General features: G+C 32.7%; 1 protein-coding gene across 1 annotated transcript in view; it reads left to right on the top strand.

Annotated features, from left to right (window-relative positions):
- Nucleotides 1-14,402, top strand: part of LOC105343240 (probable ATP-dependent RNA helicase DHX35) — a 70,304-nt gene that overhangs the window by 53,190 nt on the left and 2,712 nt on the right. Inside the window, exons 23-25 of the mRNA XM_066079667.1 lie at nt 12,558-12,711; nt 12,948-13,059; nt 14,212-14,337. Of these exons, the coding sequence (XP_065935739.1) occupies nt 12,558-12,711; nt 12,948-13,059; nt 14,212-14,262 (317 nt within the window). The 3' untranslated portion in view covers nt 14,263-14,337. The remainder of the gene's footprint in view (nt 1-12,557; nt 12,712-12,947; nt 13,060-14,211; nt 14,338-14,402) is intronic.

Raw genomic sequence — 14,402 nt, 5'->3', positions numbered from 1 at the left:
ATTGATAGGACAGACAAAATCCCTCAAAAGTACTGAAACCCCATTCTGATTCTGATAAATCAGTCGTCATGACATACAAGTAATAGATCAGACATAAATCATGTGAAAATGGGATTAGAGTCTATATCATTAGGCCAGTCTTATTAACAAAACTAACTGTCTTGCAAAACCTCCAAAATTTGACGAGGAGCCTCATGATTTCCCATCATACCTTTGTAGCAGCAAAGTAATATGGGAGAATTGGCCTCCAGAGCTTTGGTTATCATCACTAGGGTAGATGGCATCAGTAATTGTTCCTGTGATATGACCTACAACTTCAGTAACAGCCTTTTTATCTTCAGCAGATTGCACTAAACTGGGGGATATTATGTGCATAAAATTGTGGCTAATTTGTTTATTCAGGGGCTTATCTATTATTCAAATTCAGATTATTTTACCCCAGTTATTTATCATAATTAAGTTAGAACTGGACTTGGATTACACTCGGATTAACTGTATGATATATCCCTCACTTTAAAGTTCTTATAACCCAAAATGTGGTATAAACCCTTTGTAAGTTTATTTTCAGCTGTAAAAAGTATAAATAGGCTACAAAATTATATTTCTAGTTGCTACATATGTATGTATTGTTAAATGCATTAAATATAGGAGGCTTATGAATATTTTTCATCTAAAATTTAATTGTTTTAATTACTTTTTCAAGTAAATATATGAACTTTGATAATGCGAGAAAATTTAAATATGTTTTAAATATAGACTTATGAAAGATTACTATTAAAATTTATTTCCCTCTAGAGATATCTCCTTCTTCCACCCCAATATGATATTTTTCTTTTAAATGGGAATCATTAAAGCAGATTTACATCATCCATCAATTTTTTTTTTTTTTAAGTAGATCACATCAACTGTTTGTCATAAATTACCATATTTTATCGTGTTGCAAGGTTAAAAGTCAAGGTCATTACAGGTTTTGGTCCATATAATATCTATTTTCACTTGAAGTATTACAGTTAAATGAGAAAAAAAATTCCAAAATGCAATTTGCTTTGTGCTTTTGAATGCCCCTCTATCCTCCTTAATTGGAGCAAAACTCTCCATTTAAGTCCATTCATTCCAGTTTTAATTTTGCATATCATTGCTTGTGTAATTGTAGCAGACCTTAATGCAGACATTTAATGAAGCAGAACTCAACAGGAAGTTCTCTAATATTCTCAGATAGATCTGTATTAATTTGCAGTGAGAATTGTTCCTTAAGCCAACGGTGGGGGCCCTCTATATTGTCTGTCTATGGCTCTCAGAAGCCAACTGCTTGGGATGACTAGTGTTGCCGGCTCATTTATTCTAGCTCTCTCATTAACAGGTAGTTTTGTAATTAGGAATGACATGCTACATTACACTTTTCATAAATGTACGAGAAACAAAATATTTTGCTCCACAAATTTCAATTAGTTGATTTACTGTCACAAGTTAGTATATTCTTTCCTTGTGTACTTTTAGGAAAGCTTCTTCTTGTGGTTTTGGGCACAGGTGCTTTGCTTATTCAGAGATAAAGATTTTATGCTGGGAAGGCAGGCCTGACTTTTCCTTGATAATTTGCAATTTATAAAGGAGTGAGTTTAATTAATTGAGCATTTCATTTAAAAGATTTAAATAGAAATTGATGTAAACACTAAAGGTTTAGAAGAATTTCCGAAATTAAGAGTAAATATCAATATGTAGTGCACCACTGATTAGATGAGGAAAAGAGACCAAAAAAAAAACATTTGTAAAATGTTACTTAGAGAATGCCAGGAAGATAACAGAGTCCCAGACATTCTCAGAACCTGTGCAGCTCTGTGAGGCAACTACATAGTTGTCATGTTTGAAAAGAACAAGTTGTGTGGCAATTCAAGGTGATCCCATGGTTGGCATTGTTTGTAAAAAATTTAATTCTGTTATCTGTGTAGATACAGCACAACAACAGTTAATGCTGCCAAGTTTTGTGAGAAATGAAAACACTGTGATGTTTGCTGACAGATACAATAGTTGACCCTTATTCAGGGAAGTTGTCCAACTTTGGTAGTATTCTGCACAGGTTTAAAGCTAAGGGCTTGTAAATTTGTTAGATTATCATGACAGAAGCAGCAAGCCTTGCAACAAGGAAATGATGCATCAGAGCTGCACTATGGATAACCTAATTGCAGAGTCTGTCAAAAACGTTCTTTGCCGAGAGATCCAGCCATTTTTTTAAAGGTTTAAAGTCTATAATTGAAAACTCATGCCTGTTGATTTGCCCCTCAGCATGTGTTGATTTTCTCTCTGTGCAAGCTATTGTTCCCTGTTAACATATTTGTCTTCTGGGAATCTATTTGTCATATTCCTGTGACACTGCAGACAGATGTACTCCAGTCCAAAGTCAGACAGGTACTCTGTCTGGGAAGGGGAGCTAACCCTGTTCTCTCCCAGGATGTGTATATATTTTCAATGCACTAGAAGTTCCCTCACAAATTCAATTGGTTGTGTTTTCCATGCATGTTTATTTTTGTGTTCCTATTTACAATAAGAGCTGATTTTACTGAACAAACTTTTATGTTTTTGTCAACGAAAATGAAAATTTCTTGAGGTACAAGAAGTACAGAACTTTGCGTGGGTTCGGAAAGACTTGTTGATAATATATAACAAAGCTAATCTGAACTTCCTCAATGCTAGAGAACTTGATGATTATCTCTGGTACTGGCCTCTCCCACATAGGTAAATAGACAATAGCATAATTAGTTTTGTTCTAGCCCATTTTATCGCATCGATAGGAAAGTGCAGGGCTGATAATTGAAAGCAGCTAAAATAGGCTCCATCAAGCAAAAATTTTAATGGTGTATGAATAATATTAAGTTCAAAACTAATTTGTGTCTGATGCAAATTTTTTAATTGAATAGATTGCATTTGCAGTTTTTACAATTTTTAAAAATTATTTGCAATTTCCTTTTCACCAATATATTTTCCCACATGCAAGTATGGCTGCATGCATGTTTGCCTTTGAGAATCCAAATGCAGTAACATTTTTTTAGAAATTAAATGTAAATATAATCATTGCTCATGGGACTGAAGGAACACTATTCATAGGAATAAAAAAATAATTTAAAAAAAAAAACTTATAAAAAAAATAACTTACCTTTCTTTCTATCAGCAAATATTCAAAATAAATCACTTCCTAAAAATTTTTATGAAATATTGAGTGCTTGCTGAGATAACAGAAAAGTGAGTTAAATGACAGATTTCTTGTGGGGTCGGTACCAGCCATTTGTTGTAGCATATGTAAATAAGAAATTGGGGCCGCAATCATTTATAGGGAGAGATTCTTACAAGGAAACCAGGGCACACATATATATACATATTATGACTTATTAGCATCTGAACTTTTAAATAGACTTAATTTACAATTGACCTTGCAAATACGAGATCATGCAGTCTGGTAAAGACTGTTCATTATGATCATAATATATTTCAGTTTTTTGATATTTCTGAATAATTAAGGACGTTAATTTTAAACATGTCAAAGTAGTCTCGTTAAACTTCATTAAAGTGAAGGTTTTGATTTTGAATTTTTTATGCAGTTTCTTTGAATTTATAAGAGTGAAATGAAATTCATGAATTCAAAACCACATAGATGCTGTTAAATACAAGCTAACAAATATATAAGTGAATTTTCACTGGAATTCTATGACCAGATTTCACAAAGTTCTGAAATAGTATCATGAATATATTTAAAAGCTCACCATTGTCTTCACTTCCTTCTTCATTTTAGATTCCCTGATATTCTTCTCTACTGGTTGTTACTTTCTCAATTTTAATTCAACCATTTGAAATGCTTAATACCGGTACTCCAACAGTGTAAGCTAATATTATATATACCTGTAAATTTTGGGTGGTCAGACTTTTCTTCATTTGGAATGGTTGATCAGTGTTTTCTTAATCAGTCAGACATACTGTATTGACAGCTTTTAATGTTGGCAGTGTGAAAAAATATCAGGGTGGTCTGAATTTAGGCTATTTATGAAATGTGTTGCCTAAATAATGGAGTGACTTCAGAACCTTGTCCCTCATGGTACCTTTCTTGTAGTCCTAAACTAATATCTTCCTAGTAATTAAGGTCAGAAGTTATCTACATGCATGATTCTGGAATTCAGACCATGAAATTGACCATATGATGGGCAATGTTTGGAGCAGTGATAAAAGCACTGCATGGTGTGGTGTTACTTAGAACAAGGGTCACCAGTATGACCCCTCATGAGCTCAGGCAGTCCAACATGTTATTGACAGTCCATGACAGGTCTGTGTATTTCCACAAGTTCTGTTCTGTTACTGAAAGCCTAAGCATTGTAACAAACAAATGAATAACGTAATGGGTATGTTCTTGGCATAACTACCTGATTTCCCTATATGACACTTGATGACAATGACATATACATGCAGTCCTATTTTGACAAAACTGATTTCCTTTTAATTCCCGGTTATCGATCCATTATTGTAGAAACTACATGTTGTACAGTGTACTTGTATATTGTGGACTGCAAAAGTCTAAGAAACAATGATTCAAGTTAGATTCTTATAGTGCTACAGTTAGATATCTGCCTTAACTTGTATAAAAACTTAAAATATTCAGTTCTTTTACAGAAATTGTAAATAATAATTTTTATCGCTCAATTTTCTCTATGACTTTACTTCATGGTTTTCTCAAATTGAAATTAAAGTTATCTCTGCATGTTAATTTTGAAAAGAAATGAGCATTTTCCTTGTTGTGGCCCTATAAATGTTCTAATCATTGAAGTTGAGAAATTGTAGATTTCTGATAAAACAGGTAACAACAAGGGAAAAAAACCATTAACCTTTGTTGGAACCTGGCTGGGATTTATTTGCTTTGAAGAACTGATATGTTGGTCAAGTAGGCAAGCATTTTTTCTAGAGTTGGAAGTTGAAATAAAAACAGCAAGCTATTATAATTTGTAACTGCATGTACATGTATTTCCACAAGATGGAAGTGAAATAGGTAGTAACTAACCTATTCATGAATCATATTTATATCATATATCTTTATTGTAATATCATATTTGTATCTCAGACAAGTAATTTCTTCGCCTGGTTGATATGGTTCCATCAGTACATATTGGTGTCCTATTATTCAAGTAGCACTTCTCTGATGGACAGCAGCTTGTAAAAGGATAGCTTGCAAATGGACACCAGGTGATAGCCAGTTTATCTCTGTCACAAGAAACGATGAACTCCCTCAAAATGATTGAATTTGTGTTGCATGTTCGATGTAAAAGCTGTGTAATGTTTGCAAACCCACTTCATTTAGCTTGTTTATGCTTCAGAGTCTTAAATTCAGTTAAACTACAATTATTTAGATGTTGATTGGGTTAATCATGACCATTAACCCACTTTTCAGGAAGTCTCATTCTTGAGATAAAAAATTGCATATGATTTTCAACCGAGTTATTCCAAATAATGTTCTTATTTAGTCGGATGAATAAAAAAAAATTAAAAACTAGTAAAAAAAACCTGTTCTTTTTTGAGGAGTTGACAATGTTTGACGGTTAATCTTTTGTTGATAGAATGAGATGTATGTTAGCTAGCACTCTGAAATGCACTTATATTTAACAGATGCATTTAAGATGGAGATTTAGTCAGTGCAAAATTTTACAAAAAATTCCATTCAGTCAAAATATATACAATTGTATATCATTCAGAATTAAACTCAGTGGTGCATGCACTTGATAATGATAATTGTATTGTCAAATTAGTTTGTGAACTCTTTCCTTTATCAATGAAAGCAAACCCAGCTACCGGTACTTTTATGATATCAAACTGTTTGAAAATTAGATAAATGAGAAGGGAAATATTGAGTTTAATGCAATTGGTAGGTTAGGTTACTCAGGGCTGTAGGGAGTCTGTTGTGAAGTCCTCACAATGTTTGTATGTCCTATTTAGCAGCACTGTACAGAATATGCTCTTTATTGAAGCAGATATATTCCACAGGGTGAGTGCTTGTTGAACTTAAAATTTTCAAAATACACGAAAGGTTTATTATACTTTAGATAATGAAATTAACCATCATCTCCTATAATTCTGCTTTAACTCAATATAATAAACACTCAATGACTCTTCTACAGATTTTCATCAAATTGTTTTTGTAATTAAAAGTATATTTAGGAAGTTTCATTTGGTTTGAAACTAGTACAATAAGCTGAGGAACTTTTAAATCCCAGGAGAAAATATGACTTAACTGAATCCAAGCGGCAGTGTAGGCGATTTTCTAACAAGTATTAAAATTGCAAAATTGATGATGAATAATAAGTGGTTATTAATCTGTTAGGATATTTTTTTATTATTAATTAATTCCCTAAATACCTAGAGTTACGGCATGCATTTTGTCGCAGATAACGGTGTAGAGGAAGAGTAAGTGACGCAATGCGCTCGCCGGGAAGACGAGAATTTTAAGTGGTTTCCTGAGATGGCCCTAAATAAGAGTTAATTTTCATGGCAGACAGTTCATTTTATTATCTTGATTGAACAGTTGCAGTTTCATTTCATTCGTATTACCTACAATATATATACCTTCTTTCCTCAGTGCTTTATGACCCAGTTGGTGTTCTTGAACACTTGAGTATAATTTGAAGGTCACAATTTTCAGAGTTCATATATCTATAAGTAATTCTGCCTAAGACCCTGTGTGTAAAATATCAGAAATTGAAAGACTACTAAGCGTGAATTTATGTACAAACTCTTAACAAATTATAGAGATGAGTTCATTTTGATATCTCAGATTTTAATGCTAAAATATGATGAATATTGATAAATTTTCATCTCTTTTTTTCTGTTTACTTTTTGTCAGTGGGGTCCATCTGTCTGTCTGTCCATCTATAAACTTTTTACATTTTTGACTTCTTCTCCAAAACCACTTGGCCAATATCATCCCAATATCACCCCAAATTTGATACAATTCATAATTTGGTGAAGGGGATTCAAGATTGTTCAAATGAAGGGCCATGCCCTCTTTCAAGCAAAATAATTAAAATAATTGGAAAACACTATACATGTATTTGGTATGGTTAAATATCTGCCCCCAATATTAACCAATTTTTAACCAGGTTTTCTGAAGGAAAAATCCAGTTATTAAAATGGTGAAAATGTTGGGCTGGTGGGTGGGCGGGTACCTTTATTGTATGGATAACTTCTCCTACAGTTCTCAAAATAGGAAGCTGTTGTTTTGTAGATCAAATATACATATATCAGAGCGGTGCACATTACTTGGATTTTGATTTTTGATAATTTATGAAAACAATACCAGCTGTTGAACTTAGTCATTTTCATGCAGAAAATGGCATATAGGGTACTCCATTTCTCTGGATGGGTTATGTTTATCAATTCAGAGTTTACAAATGGATACTGTTCACACAAAAGAAAACCCAATTTGCTGTCACATTGACAGATTTTCTCTTGTTAGAGAGTGTCGTATGAAAACCAAATCTTTATAAATCATTTTACAGACGATACCTATCACTTTAATCTTGATTTTTGTCACCATTGCTCATTTGCTGTTTATCTGTGACGTCAGTTAAATGACCCAATCCCTGCAATATGGCAAACAAATGAAAATATTGTCATACTTTCTTTATATTTTGCATTCAGAAGTATAGAGCGCAGGTCTGCTCAAATACAATTTTAACATGTTTTTCTTCAAGACATATAATTATACACATCAGATACTAAAAAATGGTACTTGAGCAAGCATGCAGTCGATGTTTCCCAGTCAAAAAACCATCAAAACAACATTGAGAACACCCGTATATTGCTACAAAACATCAATTTATCAAAATAAGACAATCTTCATGATGTCATTTCTGCATTATGATTGTCACTGTGGTGATAACCTTTTAAGTTTCTTCAAGTCATGAACCCCATTGGTAGGGTTGAGCCACAATGGGGAGTCAATTTTTAGGATTACGTAGAGAAGCATCTTTAAAAAATCTTTTTCTCAAAAAACAATTGGCCAGAAAAGCAGTTACTTGTGTGGAAGCATCCTTAGATAGTGTAGATTCAATTTTGCTCAAATCATGATCCCCAGGGGTAGATACCTGGTGGGGCCATGATTGGGGGAGGAAGGAGGGTCAAATTTTTGCCTAGAATATAGTGAGAACTCTTTTAAATCTTCTTCCAGAACACCATTTACCTTACAAAAGCTGCAATGCTCAGAATGTGATATGAATATGGAATCATCCTGTTACAAAAGAGGCTCAATAATAAACTTAAATATATCTGGAGAAAAATCTTTTTAAACAAGATCTTTTTTATTATATTGACCAGATACGTTGTATATGACTCCATAAAGCTGATTTTATGATGACTTGTTGCTCAGGTGAGCAATGTGGCCCATGGGCCTATTGTTATATATTTTGTGTAAACTGCATGCTTGTGAGTTAAATTGTCCTACCTTAAAGTACAAACCACTAACATGTTTTAAGTACATGTACATGAAATATAGGATAAAACTTGACTTGTTATATATTTCTTATATTATGGAAATTTGTGGTGGGGGGTGGGGGGATGTCCATTATTGACAACAATACATGTTTCTTTATGTTAAGAAGATAAATTGATATGGTCAATAATACAGCTAGGGTATAGATGGTCCATAATTACCTGTCTTGTGCCAGTATAACGGAAATCTTGTTGAAATCCATCAGCGTGACCAAGGAAATAGATAGTCTCTACTTAGCTCAGAGCAGACAGATGGATTCATCAGTTTTCATGGATTTTGTAAAATATGCATATTTGAAGAGAGTAGATCTAGCCATGCAAATCATAGGCATTTATTTCTTATATTTAATGAACTTAAATATACAAATTCTATGGGAAAAATCAAAATTGAAAACATAATGTACATGTATAAATATGCACATTTTGCTCAATATATAGCGCAAAATTTTTTTTTATTCTTTTGCCAATTAAACACTGTTGAGAAAGTATGATACTCTAGTACCTCATGAGTACAAGGACATTCTATCTTATTTTTCTCAAGATTTTTATCAACTATCCATTGTTAAGGTCATTGTACATATATACACATGTATGTACAAAGTCACAACATTGGTTGTAACTCATTAAATCACCTTCAGACATCATACATGGTAAATTTTTCAATATAACTGATTAAGGAGTTAGTTGTTATAAGTCATACTAACGGTAATTAGTACTAACAATGTACTAAATTTGATAGTCAATTGCTTTTGGGTTGATGGTGAAATTTTATGTCAATAAGTGTGCCTATTTACATCCTCATCACAAATTACTGGTACATATGTACCTGTAATTAACTCAGTCTTACCTGTGCTAAAGGAACTTTACCTACAGTAATAAAAAATGAAGATGCAATTTTGTCCTATTTTAGTTTCTTTATTACATTTGGTACTCAAAATGCAGATCGATCTCCCTAAATTTTTTTTAATCAGTTATAAAATACCGGTACCCAAGGTACATAAAAATACTGGTAATCAACCAGATTGAAATGAAATGCTTTAATTAAGGTCTTCCATTTCCAACGGAAGACCTTATTGTTTTTCTTCGGATTCTTTTTCTTCTTTTTTCTGAACACTTTTTGTGCATGCGATATCTCAGAAATGGCTTGACCGATTTGCACGAAATTTTCAGATCTTACTACCTATGTTCTGAAACTTATCGGAAATTTTTTTGGTTGATGACGTCATTTCCGTTCTTGAGATATTGGCATTTTAACGATTTTTAGGGGGTTGGTTTGTCCAAGTTGTCAAAGTTGTTCATTATGATCTTATCAATGTTGTAACAATAATATTTTGTTTGGGTATTGCGTAATATGAGTGTAAAAAGCTAGACTTGTAACCATGTATTTGTGTTTTATAAATGGGGTATTTGTGCGTATAACTGACATAAAGGGTACCAGATTACATACGGAAAGTGTTTAAACATTTAGTTATTTTCTAGTGAAACACATTATGGACAAAAGAACTGCTTCTATGCAATGCATTTGAGTAGCATTTAAAATCTAGCTGGATTCCGAGCTGTGTATGTGAACAATTACGTATCTGATCCCTTGCCCGCGGCCGCATGACTATTTAAAATAACAAAAATAGAGCAGTGTACATTTGTTCATAAATAGTTTTGAAGTTTACATATTTTATTTATGATAGATCATGTGAAAAGGACAGATGTTAAAGTCGTAATACAACCATACTAGTTACGACGTAAGGGTCAGTTTAAACACAAGGCGAAATAATTTTGTAAATAGCTTGTCTAATCCGGTGGTTCTAAAAACATTGGCCGGATTAGGCAACATCCAGTTTAGAGGATAATGTTGCAATTTAATTATAGTATTTAATGCAATAGGTCTTGATCGTGTATTCTTACAAAATTTTCAATTCTTCTGATATATATTAGATTTCATCAATCTTATTTACGGGACCAATTTTCCGTTTTTTGGGGGTAAAACAATAAATTCATAATAGATCTTTTATCAATAGCTCTTTACTGAGAGATATTTTGTGAAAGGTCATAAAAGCAGATAGGTATGTTAATGATTTTATGATGTGTTTCGTTATGAATTAGAGGTTTTTAGAGGTCAAATGTCCAACATTTTAATCACCCATAGATCAGAAATGAAATATCTTTGGAAATGTAGTATAGAAGAAAAGATGCTCAAAATGATATACTAAACAATATTAAACCTTCAAAATGTCATTAAACGGCCCCTATAAGGAAATAAGGAATCAGCCCCTAAAACTTTCTTTCCCACATATTTTAGAAACGGTAGGAATGGTAACGAATTTCTAAACACTTGTTGAACAAAATATGTTTAAAATTAAAAGACCTTTCATTTGATATTAAGAAAAAAGGGGCTGACCCCTCAACTTAAGGGACCAGAGGGCTCTAAAGACTTTTTTCTAGTCCTTTACTGAGAGATATTTTGTGAAATGTTATGTTATGTTACAGTTATGTATCCAAGCAATGTAATGATTTTATCGTGTTACCTAATAAGGTCTTTTTAGAGGTCATTGACAAATGTCTGTAAAATTAATCACCCATATATCAGAAAGTAAAAATCTGTTGAAATGCAGTATAGAAGAAAAAGGACTATGTGCTGTATGGTCAATTATCTGCCCCCGATTTCAACCATTTTTTAAATAGTATCGTATAAAAATCAAATCTTCACAAATAGTATAGAGGATGCCTATAACTTTAATCTTAATTTTAGTCATCATTGCTAATTTACTGTTTATCTCTGACGTCACTTAAATGACCTAATTCCCGCAAAGCAAAAAAATGAAAATATTCTCATTTTTGCTCCATATTTTGCATTCGATAGTACAGAGCGCAGGTCTGCTCAATTGCGATTTTAACATATGTTTTTTTGTCATATAGTTATACACATAATATTAAAAAATGGTACTTGAGCAAGCCTGCGCTCGATGTTTCCCAGTCGAAAAACCATCGGAAAACACCCATATTTTGCTACAAAACATCAATTTATCAAAATAATGCAATCTTCATGACGTCATTTCTACATTATGACGTCACTGTGGTTATAACCTTTTACACCTTTATTTCTAATATGATTTTAACTATCTTTCACCTTATTTTTAAAGCTCATCTAAATTTTTGATTTTGGGGACAAAAAATGCATAAAACTGCACATAGTCCTTTCGTTAAACAGCCCCTATAAGGGGATAATGGATCAGCCCCTAAAACATTTTTTCACATATATTTCATGAACAGTAAGGAATTTCCAAAGACTTGTTGAACAAAATATGTTTAAGATTTAAAGACCTTTCATTTGATATCAAGAAAAAGGGAGTGACTCCTCAAATTAGGGATCAAGATGGTCCAAAATCTTTTATCTATATAGTCGTTTACTGAGAGATGTTTTGTAATAGGATATAAAAGCAAAATTAAGTATAATATGTTTATATATCCTGATTTTCTCATGCTTTACCTAACTAGGGTTTTTAGGGACCAGAGGTAAAAAGTTTATTATTTTCTATCTTAATTGCAAGAAATGCAAGTATTTAAAAAAGCAACGTAAGAGAGCTTATAAAACGCATTAGAGGAAAACATAAGTACTCAACTCTTATTTCCAGATCATGTTTTGTTGTCGAAAGTTAAAGTTGATGACGTCATTTCACCTTCTGAAAATCGGACGGAAGACCTCTTCGTTGGTCGCAATGAGATCGTGTCTAGTTCTTATATTATGTTTGCTTTTCATGGGGACATTCATTGAATGAAATGGGTCAAAAATATTTTATATAACTGTGTATGGGACCATGATTTGGTTGAGGAAAGACTTACTTTATGTATAGGCTTGCTTTTATAGAATTGTACATGTATTGTGCAGATTTCTTTGGGTTTTTTAAATATATTAAACTTTATGCTTATTATTTTTAACATGGTGAACATAATTTGAAAGTATTTTGTACCAAAATTATAAGAGTCATCTTGTTTCTTTATCTTTTTGTTGTAAAACTTCAATTGTATGGTTTTTTTGTCACCAACAGAGGATGTGTGCCTAATCAGACGCTGTATAACCTCGGGCTTTTTTGCCAACGCTGCGTATCTACACTACACGGGGGTGTATAGGACAGTAAGAGATGACCACGAACTTCACATCCACCCAACATCTGTACTCACATTCACTGACCCACCCAAATGGTAGCTTTCTTGCTCTATCTGCTTATTAATATTTCTTATAGCTTAGGAATTCTTATTGTGTGTAGTGATATAGTGCTTAGTTTTGAAATAAACAAATACAAAAATTATGATCATAAAATAAATAACATTTTTCGAAATATGGTACATTATTATAAGCTTTAGAAAATGCCTGTCAACCAATTTGGTTTCATTCCTATTCAATTTTATTGATATTTGGGGTTATTGTTTTTCTTCAGGGTGGTGTTTAATGATATTGTCCAGACAAATAAGGATTACATGAGGGACATCTCGGTGATTGAACCAGACTGGTTGTGTGAGCTGGCTCCCCATTTCTACCAGTTTGGAACCGTAAGTTCATACATTTAGTATAGATTCTTATTTTACACGAGTACCAAATTCTGCATTTAAGCAGTTTTGTATGAAATTTTAAGAGTGAAAATTTGCGAACACTGAAATTTTGTAATATTTCAAAATATAAGTTTACAGCAGTCTAAAAAATAAAAGGGAAATCTAGCTGCGAGGGTTGTCTCTCGCAAATTGTTTTTTGCATTTAGTTACAAAGCTATAATACGATGAACTTTTTGCTGTCTTGCTGATTGCATTAGCTTTGGATCTAAAAAAGCAAGGTTCAATTTCAATTAATCTTTATAGTTATTTTATTAAAAAGACAATTAAGAACATTATTTTTAGCTGATTGAATAATTTACTAACATGTAATATTTAATTAAAGGTTAATAAGGCAAGTTATTTTAAACAAATTTGGTGTTTATATATCACTGAAATCAGAGATACAAGTATAATGTTCTTTAATCATGCAGCCATGTTTTTAATTGATCCAGTAAATAACAATTGAGTAACTATACTAAAACAGCATGCACCATTAAAGATATCAACTTTAAGGGGATGCCATAGATTTGTAAAATTATGTAAAATCAAATTGTAGAAACTGTAGTTTCACCACCCCCCCCCCCCCCCCCCATATTTGACTCCAAAGAGTCTAATGTTTATATTATATCGTAATATGTGAATTATTGTAAACTGGTGGGCTGTATTGCCCAAGGTTGAATTTCTGAATAAATAATAATATAAGTCTTTGCATGCAATCAACATGTCATCAAAGGTAAGTTGGGTTTCACCAACTGTTAAAAATATGTATAGTTTATTTTTCTCTGAAACAAGGATTGAGGATGATATTAATATCTATCAGATGAATGAATGTTAAGTACAGTCATCACACCCATATGATGGCATACATGATTTGGCATTGGAAGCTCAAGCAGGGTTAACGAAGAAAGTCAATAAGATGCTTTGTTTGGTGTATCTTAGCTCTGGAAGGAGAATGAAATTGCACTTGATCGAATGTTTACCCAATAATGACTATAAAATACAAACATATCAAGTGTCTGATCTTGTCAAAGTGGAGACTTTCTTTTCCGTGTTTATCAAAGAAGTGTGCGTTACTTAGTGAGGTTGTTAATCATTTCTGCCTCTCTATTTTAGGAAAGAGAAATAGCTTACAAACGTGCCAAAAGAGATGAGCAAGGAAGATGAGGGGATGATGGGAGAAACCATTGACGCTTTATGGTGTGAATTCCGGTTTGTGTGTGAAGGTGTGAACTACCTTAACTCTATTCCCCCTGAAGCATTTTACCCTTTACCCCCTAATGCCACGATATGACGCATTGGTCATT

This window comes from Magallana gigas, chromosome 3 (genome assembly GCF_963853765.1).
Source record: "Magallana gigas chromosome 3, xbMagGiga1.1, whole genome shotgun sequence".
NCBI classification, from domain to species: domain Eukaryota; kingdom Metazoa; phylum Mollusca; class Bivalvia; order Ostreida; family Ostreidae; genus Magallana; species Magallana gigas.
Note: the sequence above shows the minus strand (reverse complement) of the source record. Positions and strands in the feature narration are given on the sequence as shown.